The following is a 14,183-nucleotide window of genomic DNA, read 5'->3' as shown; positions in this document are numbered from 1 at the left end:
TGTGCAGGAGGTCAGACTAGATGATCATAATGGTCCCTTCTGACCTTAAAGTCTATGAGTCTATGAGATCAGGACAGTGCTTCATCTGTAATGAAAGCGGTCCCGAGGCTCAAGCAATTAGGTGCTGGGGCTCAAGCAGTTTTTGTTACTTTCATAAATGATGCGGCAAACCCAGAGGTGCCAGGACTATGAATTGCCAACCTGGCACAAAATAAGCACTGGATCGGGATCAAGTTTCATTGGATGCCTTTGAAATGAACACGTGCAAGAGATCAGATACAGTACAGAACAATCTGTAGGTAGAGCCTGGACAACTCTTCAGAAGAGAGATTGCAAAAGGTGTTGGAGGAGAGTCACACTTCTGTCACTCTCCAAAAGGCCACTTATTTCACCTGTGTGGTCGGTGCCCTAACAAGCTGCAAAATACCACTCAGTTATATTCACTGTATAGATGCACATGTGAATGATAGGTCCACCTAATTTCCGTAAGAGTGTGTTAATATTTGTAGGGAATCAAGCATATGAAAGAAATATATGTAGTTTTAATCTGTCTGCAGAGCAAGGATATCCAGGGTAACTTAGCATTCCCTTATAAGAGTTAAGAAGTAGGATCTACAGTGTGATAGTTAACACAAAGGGCAGGAGTGTATGTGACACAGCAATGCACATTACACTTAGGTATGACACTGTGTGTATTCTCTTCTAGACCCTCCAAAGAATCTACTGTACTCTGCCCATTTGGTAAAAGCCAATGGATTCCAATTCAGTAATCTAGTACACAGCTTTTGCCACCAGTGATATCACACCTCTCTAATGCTGCACTCTTTTGGAGGGGGTGGAGGGGAGGAATCAAACTCCAAGTAAAGTTAATGGAAAGATGCCCATCAGCTTTAATGGGAGTTGGACCTGGCCTCTAATCAGAATATTTGATGTAGCCTTGGCAGTTATCCAGGTCCATATATAATAGCTTTAACATTATCTGTGTTCAAATTGGCTCTTAGTTAATGACACCTATAGGAATACTCGCTTATTGTGACCCCTTGTCTTCTTAAAGTATAAGCCTTATCACTACCCTATGAAGAATGGTGAGGGAACTGTCATCTGTGTACAGAGATTTCCCTGGCCCTTATGGAAGGGTGTGAGAAACCATACAAACTATTCAGTGAATCCACGAAGAAGATGTATTAGCTTTGGTACAGGGCGGGTCCATGCTAAGGAATTCCCCTCCCCTTAAAAAGCTGAACTGAAGCACTGTTGTTTGAAAGTTGGGGAGAGGTCTGGGCCCTGGGAGACCTGAGGAGGCACAGGTCCTCCCCACACACAGCCTTGTGGTTTGGCAGATACTGACACTGCCCTCACAACTGCCTTTCTTTCTCTGTGCGAATGCAAACCAAAAAAGGCAGAATTCAGAGGAAACACCAGAACAGGAACTCACAATTCTCCCACCAGGGATCCCTTCTACAGATTTTTCCTCTCCCAACCAACCTCTCCACCATATTTTTCAGGAAACCTATTTACACGATGATGAAGCAACTGCAACTCCTTAGCATATCACTTCCACATTTAGTGAGCTAAAAGCACCCATTAAAGAGGAATTTCCAGTAAATTAATTCTGAAATGATGTTGTTCTGCCAGAGATAGCCACCACTTCCATGCCCCAAGAGACAAAGTAAGCTTGGAAAAGCAATGCTGAAAAGCACCGTGTGTCTGATTTTTTGCTCATTGTACAAGAAGTCTCCAAAATGACTCTCCTGGTGAAAGGCAGATTTTGACGTGAGGTTATTTCAAAGTTTGCAGCGCCTAAATAGTCCTGCCCTAGGACAGAAAAACAACGATCTGAGAAACACCTTGGAGACCTGCTGGCAGTACTTGCATGGTACAGTAGTTGTACTCTCTGCAAGTATCAAATACTCAGATAAAACTGATTAGTTCATAAGCTTGGTATGTACTGCCAAAGATTTTGTGAATCAAGCCATTAAAAATGTGCTAGAGAGAAATTAAGGTAAGAATTCACTTCTGCAGATCTTTAAATCTTTATTAACACTACTTTTGAATGCCATAATTTTCTTGTAACTGTAGTGTTTCTTTCAGCTCTGCCTCAAACTTCAGATACCTCAGGGACACCGTTTTTCAAGTACACCACTGCCTCAATATAACAACACCCGATATAACCCTAATTTGGATATAACGTGGTAAAGCAGTGCTCCAGGAGGGGCAGGGCTGCGCACTCTGGTGGATCAAAGAAAGTTCAATATAACACAGTTTCACCTATAACGCGGTAAGATTTTTTGGCTCCCAAGAACAGTAATATATCGAGGTAGAGGTGTACATCTATCAGATACATTAGGCTGAAGTACCTCCAAGTTCATCCACATTGGACTTCTATGCATCCTTTTTGTAACATGCCAAGTTACTATACCTCCTATTTCAAGCACATGGAGACAATACATGATAATGACATCTTTTACTTCAGCTACATTGGGGCTGCTTTGCACTTCACTTGAAGTCCACTTCAAATGTCACCAATGTTTTTACAAAGTATATTCACAAAAGGCAAAAAAAAGATTACAATTTTATGAATAATAAAACCAGCCACTCTTGTAAGTCAGACCAGGTCTACACTCAAAAATTAAGTCAACCTATGCTCAGGGGTGTGAAAAACCCACACCCTTCCATGACATAGTTAAGCAGACCTAACCCCCAGTATAGACATTGCTAGGTCGACAGAAAAAACATTTCTATTGACCTAACTACCGCCTCTCGGTGAGGTGGATTAGTTAGGCTGATGGGAGAATCCCTCCCGTGTCTGTAGTGAGTGTCTACACTGATGGGCTGCTGCAGCTGTGCTGCTGTAGCACTTCAAATCTCACCAAGTCCTCACTTCCCTTTCCTTCTCTGTGTTTTCTATAAAAAATATAGCCACATTAATCATGTGTATACATCAGACTGCCATACAAAATATGAAGCTGAAAGCTTCTACTAGGACTGCCTTACACCTGACAGTTTAGCAGCAGAATTAATTAACAAAACTGTTTCTTGGTGTTAAATCACAGTCAATGCTCATGTGGTGCTTGTGACTCCTCAAGAATCTCATGAGCAGGAATTCCAAGGTTTGGAATGCTCAAGAATCTGTAGCAGCAGAATAACAACCTTTAACGCCTTCCAAGCTTTCTAAGGTCCAAATCAAGAATCAATACAGATGTGTGTCTTGCTGAGCAGTTTATTTGACCCAAACTGGGTGTCTCCAAACAAATGCCGATTCTACTGATTAAATTATTTTAAAAGAAATGTGTATTTTTTTCTGATTAACACTTCAATCTACACATTTCAGATTCATGTCCTTATCTATATGTAGATTGGATATAATGGTACAAATCTAAATAAATCAATTCTTCAAAGCATGCTTAAAAAAATTCTTCTATCTGGATTATATATTCTAAAATGCGTTTATTTCATTGGCCACAGAAAGCACTGTGTGTTAAAATATTTCCATGCAAATCCATGGTTTTAAGTGATACAAACACAGATCTGGTAATGAACCTTCTTGCATTAACAAAATAATATTTTCATGTTTTTTAAATGCTTTCAACTGCTTACATAACCTCTTAGAGGATCTAACAAGGTGACAGGAAGAAATCAGTCATAAACCAGTTTTCTATGCTTTACAGTTGGAATGTTTTCTTATTACTGTCTGGATTTTACCTTCAGCACTTATACTGTGCAATTTGGAATAGCCTCTAATAATTTATATTTTGTTCTTCAGAGGATTTGTATGTTCTACAATACTAGACCTGGAAACAGTGAGGATTTTCACATCAGCAGATACGTATTCGCTTGAGTGCACTTCTCAGTAGGTTTGAAGCTTCAGACATTTCAGACTGTTCAGAGTCCAGTTATCAAAGGAGTCTATTCTACAGACCATAAAAATCACCTACCTTGACACGGCTCACTGCCTCTTGAGCTTGCATCATTCTTATATTTTTGGAAGGGTTACGTTCTGAGAGCAGCTGTGTAGAACCCAAGTAATTGGCTGCAAAGATGATTCCATCAATGAGATCTTCAGGTTCACAGGGTCCTGGAACTACAGACAGGTATACAATTATTACCTTCCAAAAGGGAGTAGGGAGACAAAAGACTTAATGAAGGGTATTGCTACTTGCACAACCTTTCCTTAATACATTTCTTTCATTACAACAGTCTAATTAAAAGAAGCATTGCAAAGTCCAGCACACATTAAACAGTATACTTATTTCCCAAAATTATGTCTAAAACATCTAAAAAGCAAATGTGTGTATTAAGAAATCTGCATAATGTTTTGATCTTCGAATTAGAGAGTAATTCATTGTAGCATGCTGCCTTGGGAAAAGCACAACAGAGCTCTTCACTATACTAGACTAAATACTGCTCTCAAATGCATGCCCAAGCTTCCTTCCAATTGATATTAATGTAACATTCATAATACATTACATGCATTGAGTGTTCTTATCTGTGGGCCAAATTCTGTTCTTCTATTTGGGTTTCTTGGTACCCATAGTTGTCAATGGGAATGAAAAAAGTGCACAGATCGCCAAACTCTCTGCCAACTACAGTAGAACCTTGTTAGCTCACATTAATGACAGACGCCCATGGGCAACAACTGCATGCTGTGAATCAGCAAGTAAAGAAACTCAAGAGCACTTCGTGTATCACATTCTAGGGTTGAAACAGGTAGGTGTGATGTAGGGGGTCAAATGTCTGAGCATCACATCCAATGTACAACATCTGGCAGGTCTGAGACAGAGGTATTCCTTGCTGTGGTAGATGATGTTAACACAAAAATCCCCAATCAAAACACCACTTCATTTCATACACCCAAGAGCTTTAAAAAGGAACAAAAGCTGCAAGGAGACTGTGTGTCATTGATGTTTCCATTTTAAAATAATACATTTCTTATGCACTGCCATAAATCTCTAAAGTTACAAAAGTAATTCTGTAAGCAAAAATACACAAAGGAATTAGGAGGATGGTGATACAAATGAGCACTTAACATCTAATTTAACCAATCATTATCTATGTTAATACCCCCCTGAAAGCTCTTATGCTGAGTATACTGAATTTAGTAAACTGCCTAACATAAGGAAAGAAAAAAATTCAAACACTAAGTAACACTGTGGGCACACCGACAGGCATGTCCTGCATACAATCATTTGGCAGAGGTAGGAAGGGCTCAATAGATATTCAAAGCACACATTTAGCAGAAAAGATTGTGTTTCACAGAGAAGGCTGTCTTCACTGGGCCATGAAACAGCAAAGACATCAGCAACCCTTCACAGGGCTGCAAGTTGGGCAAAAATATTAGTCAGAAACAGATGATTTGGAGTATATTTGTGTACTTTGCTTCAAGAGAGGACCACTACTGAACTTCAAAGCCTGAGGACAATGCTACCCACAACAGAAAAGAAAACAAGTTGTCTTTGTGCTCTCTGGCCATATGATGGACCTGAGATCAGGAACTGATTCAGACAGACAGCTTCCAGATTCGTACAGATGGTATACACCAATAACTGGGGGAATAAAGAAGTCCAAATAGCCTGCCAAGGATTAACACTAAGGGTAGAGCTGCACAGCACATCAGTCACCCCATCCATCTGAAAGAAGGGAATGCCAGATGGCAGCTGAAGAAGAGGAAAAAGTGGACAGATTAATATTAATCAAAAATAAGTTCCAAATGTCCTCATTTTCTCTTCATTTTTGACTCCAGTTTTTTTTTTACTCAAATGTAAGCCCCAGTCCAGCAAAGCACATATGCACGTCTTTAGCTTAATAGATAGACTCACTGACTTCAGTGAGATTTTCAAATTAACTACCATTTTACAAACTGCTTTAGCAACTGCCAGGATAATTTTCCAGGGACGGAAAGAGGAGAGGAGACAGGACGGAGAGAGAAATAAAGGATGGTATTTATACTGTACTTGTGTTATGCTCATCTCCTTTATTCAATGGTTAAGTCTTATTTTCAGCTTGATTACATCAACACTAAAGCGGCAGTCACTCCACAATTTTGGCACCAATCCCTTGACTGTAAATACTCTGTGTTCTCCAACAGCTCTACAACGGGAACTTGCTATGAGCCATATCAGCATGCCAAGCTGCTAAACCATCTCTCCCAAGTAAACAAATTAATTATGTGAGGGGGAAAAAGGGACAGTGAATGGAGATGCTAATTTAATTTAAATAAAACAACCAAAACCCAACAACAATTTTCTGGTAAAGTGAACTTGCTTACATATATAACCAACTGAACTTGTCTGATGCATGCATGGGCGAGCCCTTGAACAGGAAAAATAAATACCATGCTACTTTGATAGAATGCACAGAGGTAGCTACTTGCATCTACTTTAATTAGTGGATATTTCTAATTCCTCGTTGTCCTAAATTCTACTTTTAAAAAAATCATCAAACACAAATTGAGTGTGATTAAATCCTTAAATTTCGTTATCAGAAAATGCTGCTGCCTCTTACACTTCCAAACAGACCAAACATCTGACTGCTATAATGTCAGCCTGCTGCAGAAACAAATTACACTCTTTGTAATTTGGTAATCACTGTACATTTAAGAAAAAAATCAATACTAACAGCCCCACAGTCTCCAGAGACCTAACATTAACTAACCAACATGAACACAAAATGGAGCAATTGTTAGGGAAGACTGCAGTTTCAAACTTCCAAAGGGTAATTATTTACATCAATGGGCCAAATTTTGCTATAAACTAAACTTGTGTAAATCTAGTGCTAATCCACTAACCTCAATTAAATTATTCTGTATCTTGATCAATGTGACTCAAAGCAGAATTTAGCCCACTGTGCTGAGGGGAGAATTTTTTTTAAATAACTGAACATATCTTGATAGTACCCTCTAAAAAAAATTAGAAGGAACCTCAACCAAATCTGTAGGAGTCTACTCATCAAAGAAACTGTGTGACCAGTTCCACAGCGGGTCACGTCATTTACCTACTATCTCAAGAATCAATTATAGTGGGTGCAGTTCTAAACTACTGAATGAGTAAGAAGAATCAGCAAACATTCCACAAAGACAACAGATATTAGATCTGTGATCCCATCTTATGAGCTGATTTCAGCACAGTTTCTCTTTAAGGTGTTCTGGTCCCCCCTACCCTGCTTCATCAAAAGGGATATATACTTTACAAAGAACTGATGCATCTCTTCGCTGAAATGCATATAATGCCTTTTCAGGCCTAGCTTTTCATCCCATGTATCTTTGTCTCTTCTACAGCACACAACTAAACATATTGCCGTAGTACTTACAAATCCTCTCCTATACAATCCTTGGCAAAGTCAAGCAATGACCAGAAGTCTAATCCATAATGCTGCAGGATTTGCAACAAAATGTTTTAGAAAAAGAAGTGACACTTATCTACAAATATAGGCCCCCTACCATGTTTTCTTCACACATGCCATCTATTGAATTCAAGGGCATCTAAGATCTTCATGAAATGCAGGGTTTGGTTTATCCTTGGCAATATCCCATGCTTTGTAAGTCTCTCCAGGAATAGATTTTTGTCTCCATTTCTGTTCCAAAGTACTGGGAGACTACTTGAAAGGCACTTTACCTTCACAGACATCAGCCTACAGTTCTGCGTTTCCTCTGCTATATTTAAAGACATCACTAACACTTCAAGTGGAGCATGGAGCTATAATCCCTGCCCTACTTTAGGAATTACTGACTGTTGTAAAAGAAAAAAGAGCCATAAATTCATGTGTTCCCAGCAGTTTAGTGACAGTGAACATGACTTTCAGATAGTTTGTTTTAAAACATATTTATTGTAGAAGTAAATCATTACTTTTAAAAGTCTCAAATAATTTTATTAATGCTCCAGTGGGGCGGCAACATGTGTCTTAAAATAGCTTTATTTATAAGGTTTTATTTTAAGGATTTTGGTTCACCTTAATAAAGCTCCTTCATCTTTTCAAAAGAGAAACTTTAGTAGATGACATTGGCAAGAGGAGTAGGAATAGCTCAGTGGGCTGAGCATTAGCCTGCTAAACCCAGGGTTCTGAGTTCAATCCTTGAGGGGGCCACCTAGGGATCTGGGGCAAAAATCAGTACGTGGCCCTGCTAGTGAAGGCAGCGGGCTGGACTCAATGATCTTTGAAGGTCCCGTCCAGTTCTAGGAAATAGGTATATCTCCTACTATAAGATCACTGTGCTATCAACAGATGGTGGTTGACTATATTGTTATTACAACCTCAGCAACATTTTTAACATCTTATATCTCAAGAGCTTATACAAAGGGGCAGTGGGTAAGGGGAAGCATGCTATGTGGATAAATCTTCCAACAGTTTTCCATCAAGAAGGAAATGGAGATATCCATGAGATAATACATCTGTGCATATGATGTAGGGAGCATTACTGCAAATTGCAAGGTGTCAAACTGGTTAACCTGAGTGGCCTTTTCTAGATCAATTATAGCTTTTGAAAATGTAACAGTTCGCATGCATACTTGGCTAAGGTCCCAATTCGGCAAGGCACTTTAGCGTGTCCTTGACACTACGCAAGTATATAACTCCTATGCCTTGTCTACACTGGCAAGTTACTGCACAATAAAGCAGCTTTCTGCGGTGTAACTCCCGAGGTGTAAACACTGCCAAGCCACTTAGTGAGTAGAAATTCCTCAGTTGCAGCACTGCAAAACAACCACCTCGACAAGAGTCATCAGCTTTACAGTGCAGAGGGTCCAGCACTGTATTGGCAGCGTAAACACATTACAGCACAGAAAGCAATCAACTGGCCTCCAGAAGTGTTCCATAAAGCAAACCATTAATATGAAATGCTTGTGCTGTTGAACACAGAGGCGTATGCGTGTGAGAGAGAGATTGCTGTGCAGAGAGCTGGGGTTGGGGGAGGGAGACGGGGACTGATGTCGGGGGGCTTGGCTACACTGGAGAGTTGCAGCGCTGGTGGTGGGTTTACAGCGCTGCAACTTAGTAACTGTCCACACCTGCAAGGCACATCCAGCGCTGCAACTCCCTGGCTGCAGCGCTGGCTGTACACTTGGTCTGCTTGGGGTGTAACGATTGCAGCGCTGGTGATGCAGCACTGCTCATCAAGTGTGACCACCAAAAGCACTGTTATTGGCCTCCAGGGTATTAGGAAGTATCCCAGAATGCCTGCTCACAACAAACCGGAAGAATGGCTGAACTCCGAGCTCCCCCGAGCTGCTTATCTAAAAAACAAACACAGCTCCTGTTTGCTGGACCGAGCAGAGACAGGCAGGGGAATTGTGTTGGAAGGCTCACAGCTGTTTGCTTGAAGAGAGAAGTCACACGGCAGAGGGGGAAGTCCGTGTTGAGTAGCTGCTTATGTGGTCTGAAGGCTATTTAGGACTATTTATATAATTTGCATTTAGTGAATAAGTGAGGGGTGGGGGAAGGGCTTGAAACCTTTAAATCGATTGCAGGTTGGTGATGTGTATGTTCCAGTCCTTAGAACTTGCAAGGCAGGGAGCTGACAGATCCAAAAATCCACTCTCACTCTCTCCCCCACGTTCCCCCTCACCTCCCTCTTTTGAAAAGCACGTTGCAGCCACTTGAATGCTGGGATAGCTGCCCACAATGCACCACTCCCAACAGCGCTGCAAATGCTGCAAATGCGGCCACACTGCAGCGCTGGTAGCTGTCAGTGTGGCCACACTGCAGCACTTTCCCTACACAGCTGTACAAAGACAGCTGTAACTCCCAGCGCTGTACAACTGTAAGTGTAGCCATACCCGGGGTTTCCCTCTCCCCCTGCCTCAGGCCTGGTTGCTTCCTGCCCCGGTCTGAACTTACAAGACATTCTGTCCCTGAACACATTCTCTCTCCTCCCCTACTCCAGAAAAACACACACTCCCTATCACACACTCTGCCCCCCCTTCAATTGAAAAACAGCTGGCAATATAGTAGGATGCTCATGGTACAATGAGATTGGGAAACCTGCATCATGTAATGCTGTGCCTTCCCCAGGAGGCATTCCAAACCCTTCCCAAAGCACCCTGTGGCCAGTTGCACAGTGGGATAACTACCACAATGCACTGTTCTCTTTGCTGTTGCAAGAGCTGCTAACGTGGATGCGCTCCAGCATCACAAGAAGCACAGTGTGGACACGCAACAGTGGTTTAATTCCAGCGCTTTAATAAAAGTGGTATCACTTGTTGCACAGAAACTTGCCAGTGTAGACATACCCCTAACTGATAGTGAAGGCAAGGAATGGGAAAAGAATATACTGCAAAACTGGAGAAAGTCAAATTTATTTTGAAAATAGGTTTGAATTTTATGCTGCCTCATGATATTGCTGATAAAACATTTCTTTAAAAATATATATGATTTTAAGTTTAAACAGTATCTCTTTAAAAAGGCATTTGATGTCCTGGGTTTTTATTTTGGGCAACGTAACATTTAGCAATACTATTTCTTTGCAGTAGGGTGCAAGTGTCATATAGAATGAGGTTCTTCTAGCAGTAAACATAAACACATTAAGAAAACCCTTAAAACACAACAATACTGCACTTGGAGGCATGAGCTGTTCCATGAAAAATCAGCTGAATTCAAGAGAAGGAATCTGCTACCAATGCAAATCTAATAATAGCAGACCAATATTTAACAGGCTCGCTTAATTGTGCTTGCAAAAAAAGTCTGTTTGCACCCACGAGACAGGTAACTGCATGTGCAGACACTTTGCATATGCAAATAGATATAACTGCAAATACTGGCTGCTATCCCAGTTAAGGAGTGCTGCTGAAAATGGGTCCCTAAATAGTTAATTGGATGCAGGCTAGTGCACTAATGTGGTTCCGCTGTCAGAGGTCACTGCAGAAACAGCAAAATGTTCAGTGGTTAATGGCAGGGACTGTCTTTTCATTATGTGTGAGTACTATGCCAAGCACAATGGGAGACACAATGCAGTAATAAAACACAGGGCAATTTGGCTTTGGATTCAGAGAGCAATCTGATTGTCAACATGAACTCCTTCTGTACCATGTACTTTTGTGACTGTACCATACCTACACGACAGTGAAAACCCAATAGACAGTTTGTCCTCTCTTGCTATGCTATTAAAGAAAAAAATCAGAGGAAACAAATTTTACTAAAACTTTAAAAAATGTATTTCGTGCTATCCTAAAAGCTGTATGGATCCCATTTTCAACACTAGAGCAGTGAACTTTTAAAACAGAAAAAAAAATGTTCACAAATATCCCTAAAAAATTGTTTTTAACTACATACAGAAGCACTATAAAGTTTTATTTTAGTTTTCTAGCATCTAATTTCTACAGTCTCTCTGCCCTCTTCTCCTTTCCCCTTGTTCACTGCACAATTCTGTTAGCGTTTATTTCCAAGTCCAGCATTCCTTCTTGATTCTTCTGCCTGCAGGGAATGTGTTTCATTTACCTCAATTTAGGGCTTGTTAGCCAGGAAATGCCAAGAGTTAAATGTAAGTTCCTTCAGCAGTCAATCTGTGCAAAGGGGAAGTAACATGACTCAGGAACCTCTTGATGCCAACTGACAGAGGGCACAAGGAATGTACAGAGTTTTACTGAAAACCCCTATATCAGTTCTATGCACAATAATTCACTAACGGGTGGCACATGAGGGGGCTCCTGAGAGCCAGCAACACAATGGTCATCTAAACCATTATGAAATTTATGTAAGCCTCATATTTAAAGGAGTTATGTACCTTCACTGGAAATTATGTCCTTAAGGTCTGTAAGTTGAAGCAGGTCACCAGAAGGTGACCAACATGTTCCTTTCATATTGTCAAGAGAAACTTATATGTCTGTTGGGTTATATGCACATTTAGTATTGTGTACTTCACAATGGAAGCTTCGGCTCTACTAGGATTTTATTTTACAGGTAACACTTTGTTTCCAATATTTCTGCTTGCTATCATTTGAATCTCTGTTCTTTGTTAGAAAATGCACCTACACATTTATTTATCAACAATTCTAAGTGCTGTGTGTTAAGTGGCACAGTGGTCCAAGGTGTAACTGGTAAACTGCAGCATACTGTTCCTTTGCAAACACTTGATCTAATACTTCTGTGAGTGTCCAGAGGATCAGGGGCTGGACATTACAGAGGGACGCTCGGGAGTTAGGGCTGCCTATCACTAACTTGCAGAGGAACAGCAGAGCTTGCATGGGCTGAGAGGGGAGCACTTGTGCTGCCTATTTCTAGGGGTGTCAGGGAATTGACCTCTGGCAGGCACAGACAAGGCTTCCTCAAGGGAACAGCTGGTGCTAGAGAGGTGCCTCACAGTCCTGGATAATCCCAGGAACCGTCACAGGTAGCCTTTGAACTTGCCATTTGCACGGTCTCTCAAGGAGGCTACTGAAAACAGAAGCTGCTTCTCAAGCCAGTGAGATCAGGAAGTTGGGAAAAGTCTGCCCAAGAAGTGTATAATTCTAAATGAAAATACATTGTTCTTGAGGAAGGATTAGTCTTAAAAATTGAATTCTTTAAGATCTATGGTCTACAGGGGAGAGAACTGTACGTGTCAGCATAATAGAATTAAGTAAAATCCTCTGAAGTCATGCTTGAGATAATATTTCAGCTGTCTGCAGGGAAATTAATCAAAACAACATAAAAACCTGAAGAGCTCATCTTTCAGCATTTAAACTGGGCATCCAAACCTTTAGGACCAGGCCTTAATATGCATGTTTGTTCTGACAAGTGGGTGTTTTTTCAGTTGAAAACTGTAGTTCCCTTTTGTCTTCTGCATAGGTGAGTACAGGCGAGTCTCATCTTACGCACATATAACATGTGCGAATTCAGCTTTGCGCAGTTGGCAAAAACAAAAAACAAAAACAAAACAAAAAAGAGAAAAATAACAATTTTAATATTGTACCTCTAACACGGGCAATTCTGCTCATCATTACACTCAATGTAATTTTGACTATACGCGATTTTCGCTTTACATGCTGACAGCGGAACATAACCCCAGCGTAAGATCAGGGCCGACTCTAGCAATTTCGCCGCCCCAAGCATGGCGGCACGCCGCAGGGGGCGCTCTGCCGCTCACCGGTCCCGCGCCTCCGGTGGACCTCCCGCAGGCGTTCCTGCGGAGGGTCTGATGGTCCCGTGGCTCCGGTGGAGCTGCCGCAGGCATGTCTGCGGGAGGTCCATCGGAGCCGCGGGACCAGCCGACAGTCTGCAGAAACGCCTGCGGCAGGTCTACCGAAGCCACGGGACCAGCGGACCCTCCGCAGGCACGCCTGCAGCAGGTCCACCGGAGCAGCCTGCCACCCTCCCAGCAACTGGCAGTGCGCCCCCCGCGGTGTGCCACCCTAAGCACGCGCTTGGAGCGCTGTGGCCTGGAGCCGGCCCTGCGTAAGATGAGACTCACCTGTATCGTATATTTCAGAGGTCGGCAACCGATGGCACGCGGGCCAAATTTTAATGGCACGCAGCTGCCTGCTGGGACTTCGCGTGTCATTAAAAATCCTGCCGACGTGGCAAGCCGCGGGGTCCGCGGTCCTGGGCCGGAGTGCTGGCCCAAGTGCAGCAAGCCGCTGCCTCCTCCCCTGCCCTCCCCTAGAGCCCTGCTGCTGTGCACGCAGCGCTCCAGGGGCTGGGGCTAGACGCTCCCATGGGGCAGCCTTTGGCTTGGTGGGGAGGGGAAGATACTCCCCGCTCATCAGGAGCCCTGCTGCCATGCGCGCAGCGCTCTGAGGGGCGGGGCGGAGCACGGCTGTGTGTGCGGGGGTGGCGGCGGCAGGGCTCCAGATAAGCGAGGAGCCTCATGGTAAGGGGGCCGGCTCCGGGGCCGGGGGGGGGGGGGCTGGGTAAGGGGTGGGGGCAGTCAAGGGACAGGGAGCAGAGTGGGTTGGATGGGGGGGTGATTAAGGGAGAGGGCCTCTGGAGAGGGCAGTCAGGGAGCAGGAGGGGTTGGATGGGGCATGGGAGTCCCAGGGTCTGTTTGGGGGGTGGATAGGGGTCAGGGCAGTCAGGGGACAGGGAGCGAAGAGGGTTCTGGGGGAGCAGTTAGGGTGTGTGTGGGGGGTCCTCTGGAGGGGGTGGTCAGGAGACAAGGAGCTGCAGGGGTTGGATGAGTCGGGAGTTCTGGGGAAACTGTCAGGAGGTAGGGGTGTGGAGAGAGGTTGGGGCAGGCAGAGGTGGCGGGGGGTTGTATGGGTCCAGAGTTCTGGGGATCC

General features: G+C 43.0%; 1 protein-coding gene across 6 annotated transcripts in view; it reads right to left on the bottom strand.

The window, feature by feature from the left end:
* APBA2 (amyloid beta precursor protein binding family A member 2) overlaps positions 1 to 14,183 on the bottom strand; it is a 225,932-nt gene that overhangs the window by 50,834 nt on the left and 160,915 nt on the right. For all 6 annotated transcript variants that reach the window (XM_050967967.1, XM_050967960.1, XM_050967962.1 and 3 more), the window contains one exon: positions 3,936 to 4,081. In XM_050967967.1, coding sequence (XP_050823924.1) covers positions 3,936 to 4,081 — 146 coding nt within the window. The remainder of the gene's footprint in view (positions 1 to 3,935; positions 4,082 to 14,183) is intronic.

This window comes from Gopherus flavomarginatus, chromosome 9 (assembly GCF_025201925.1).
Source record: "Gopherus flavomarginatus isolate rGopFla2 chromosome 9, rGopFla2.mat.asm, whole genome shotgun sequence".
NCBI lineage: Eukaryota > Metazoa > Chordata > Testudines > Testudinidae > Gopherus > Gopherus flavomarginatus.
The sequence above is the reverse complement of the archived record's forward strand: the minus strand, read 5'-3'. Positions and strand labels throughout refer to the sequence as shown.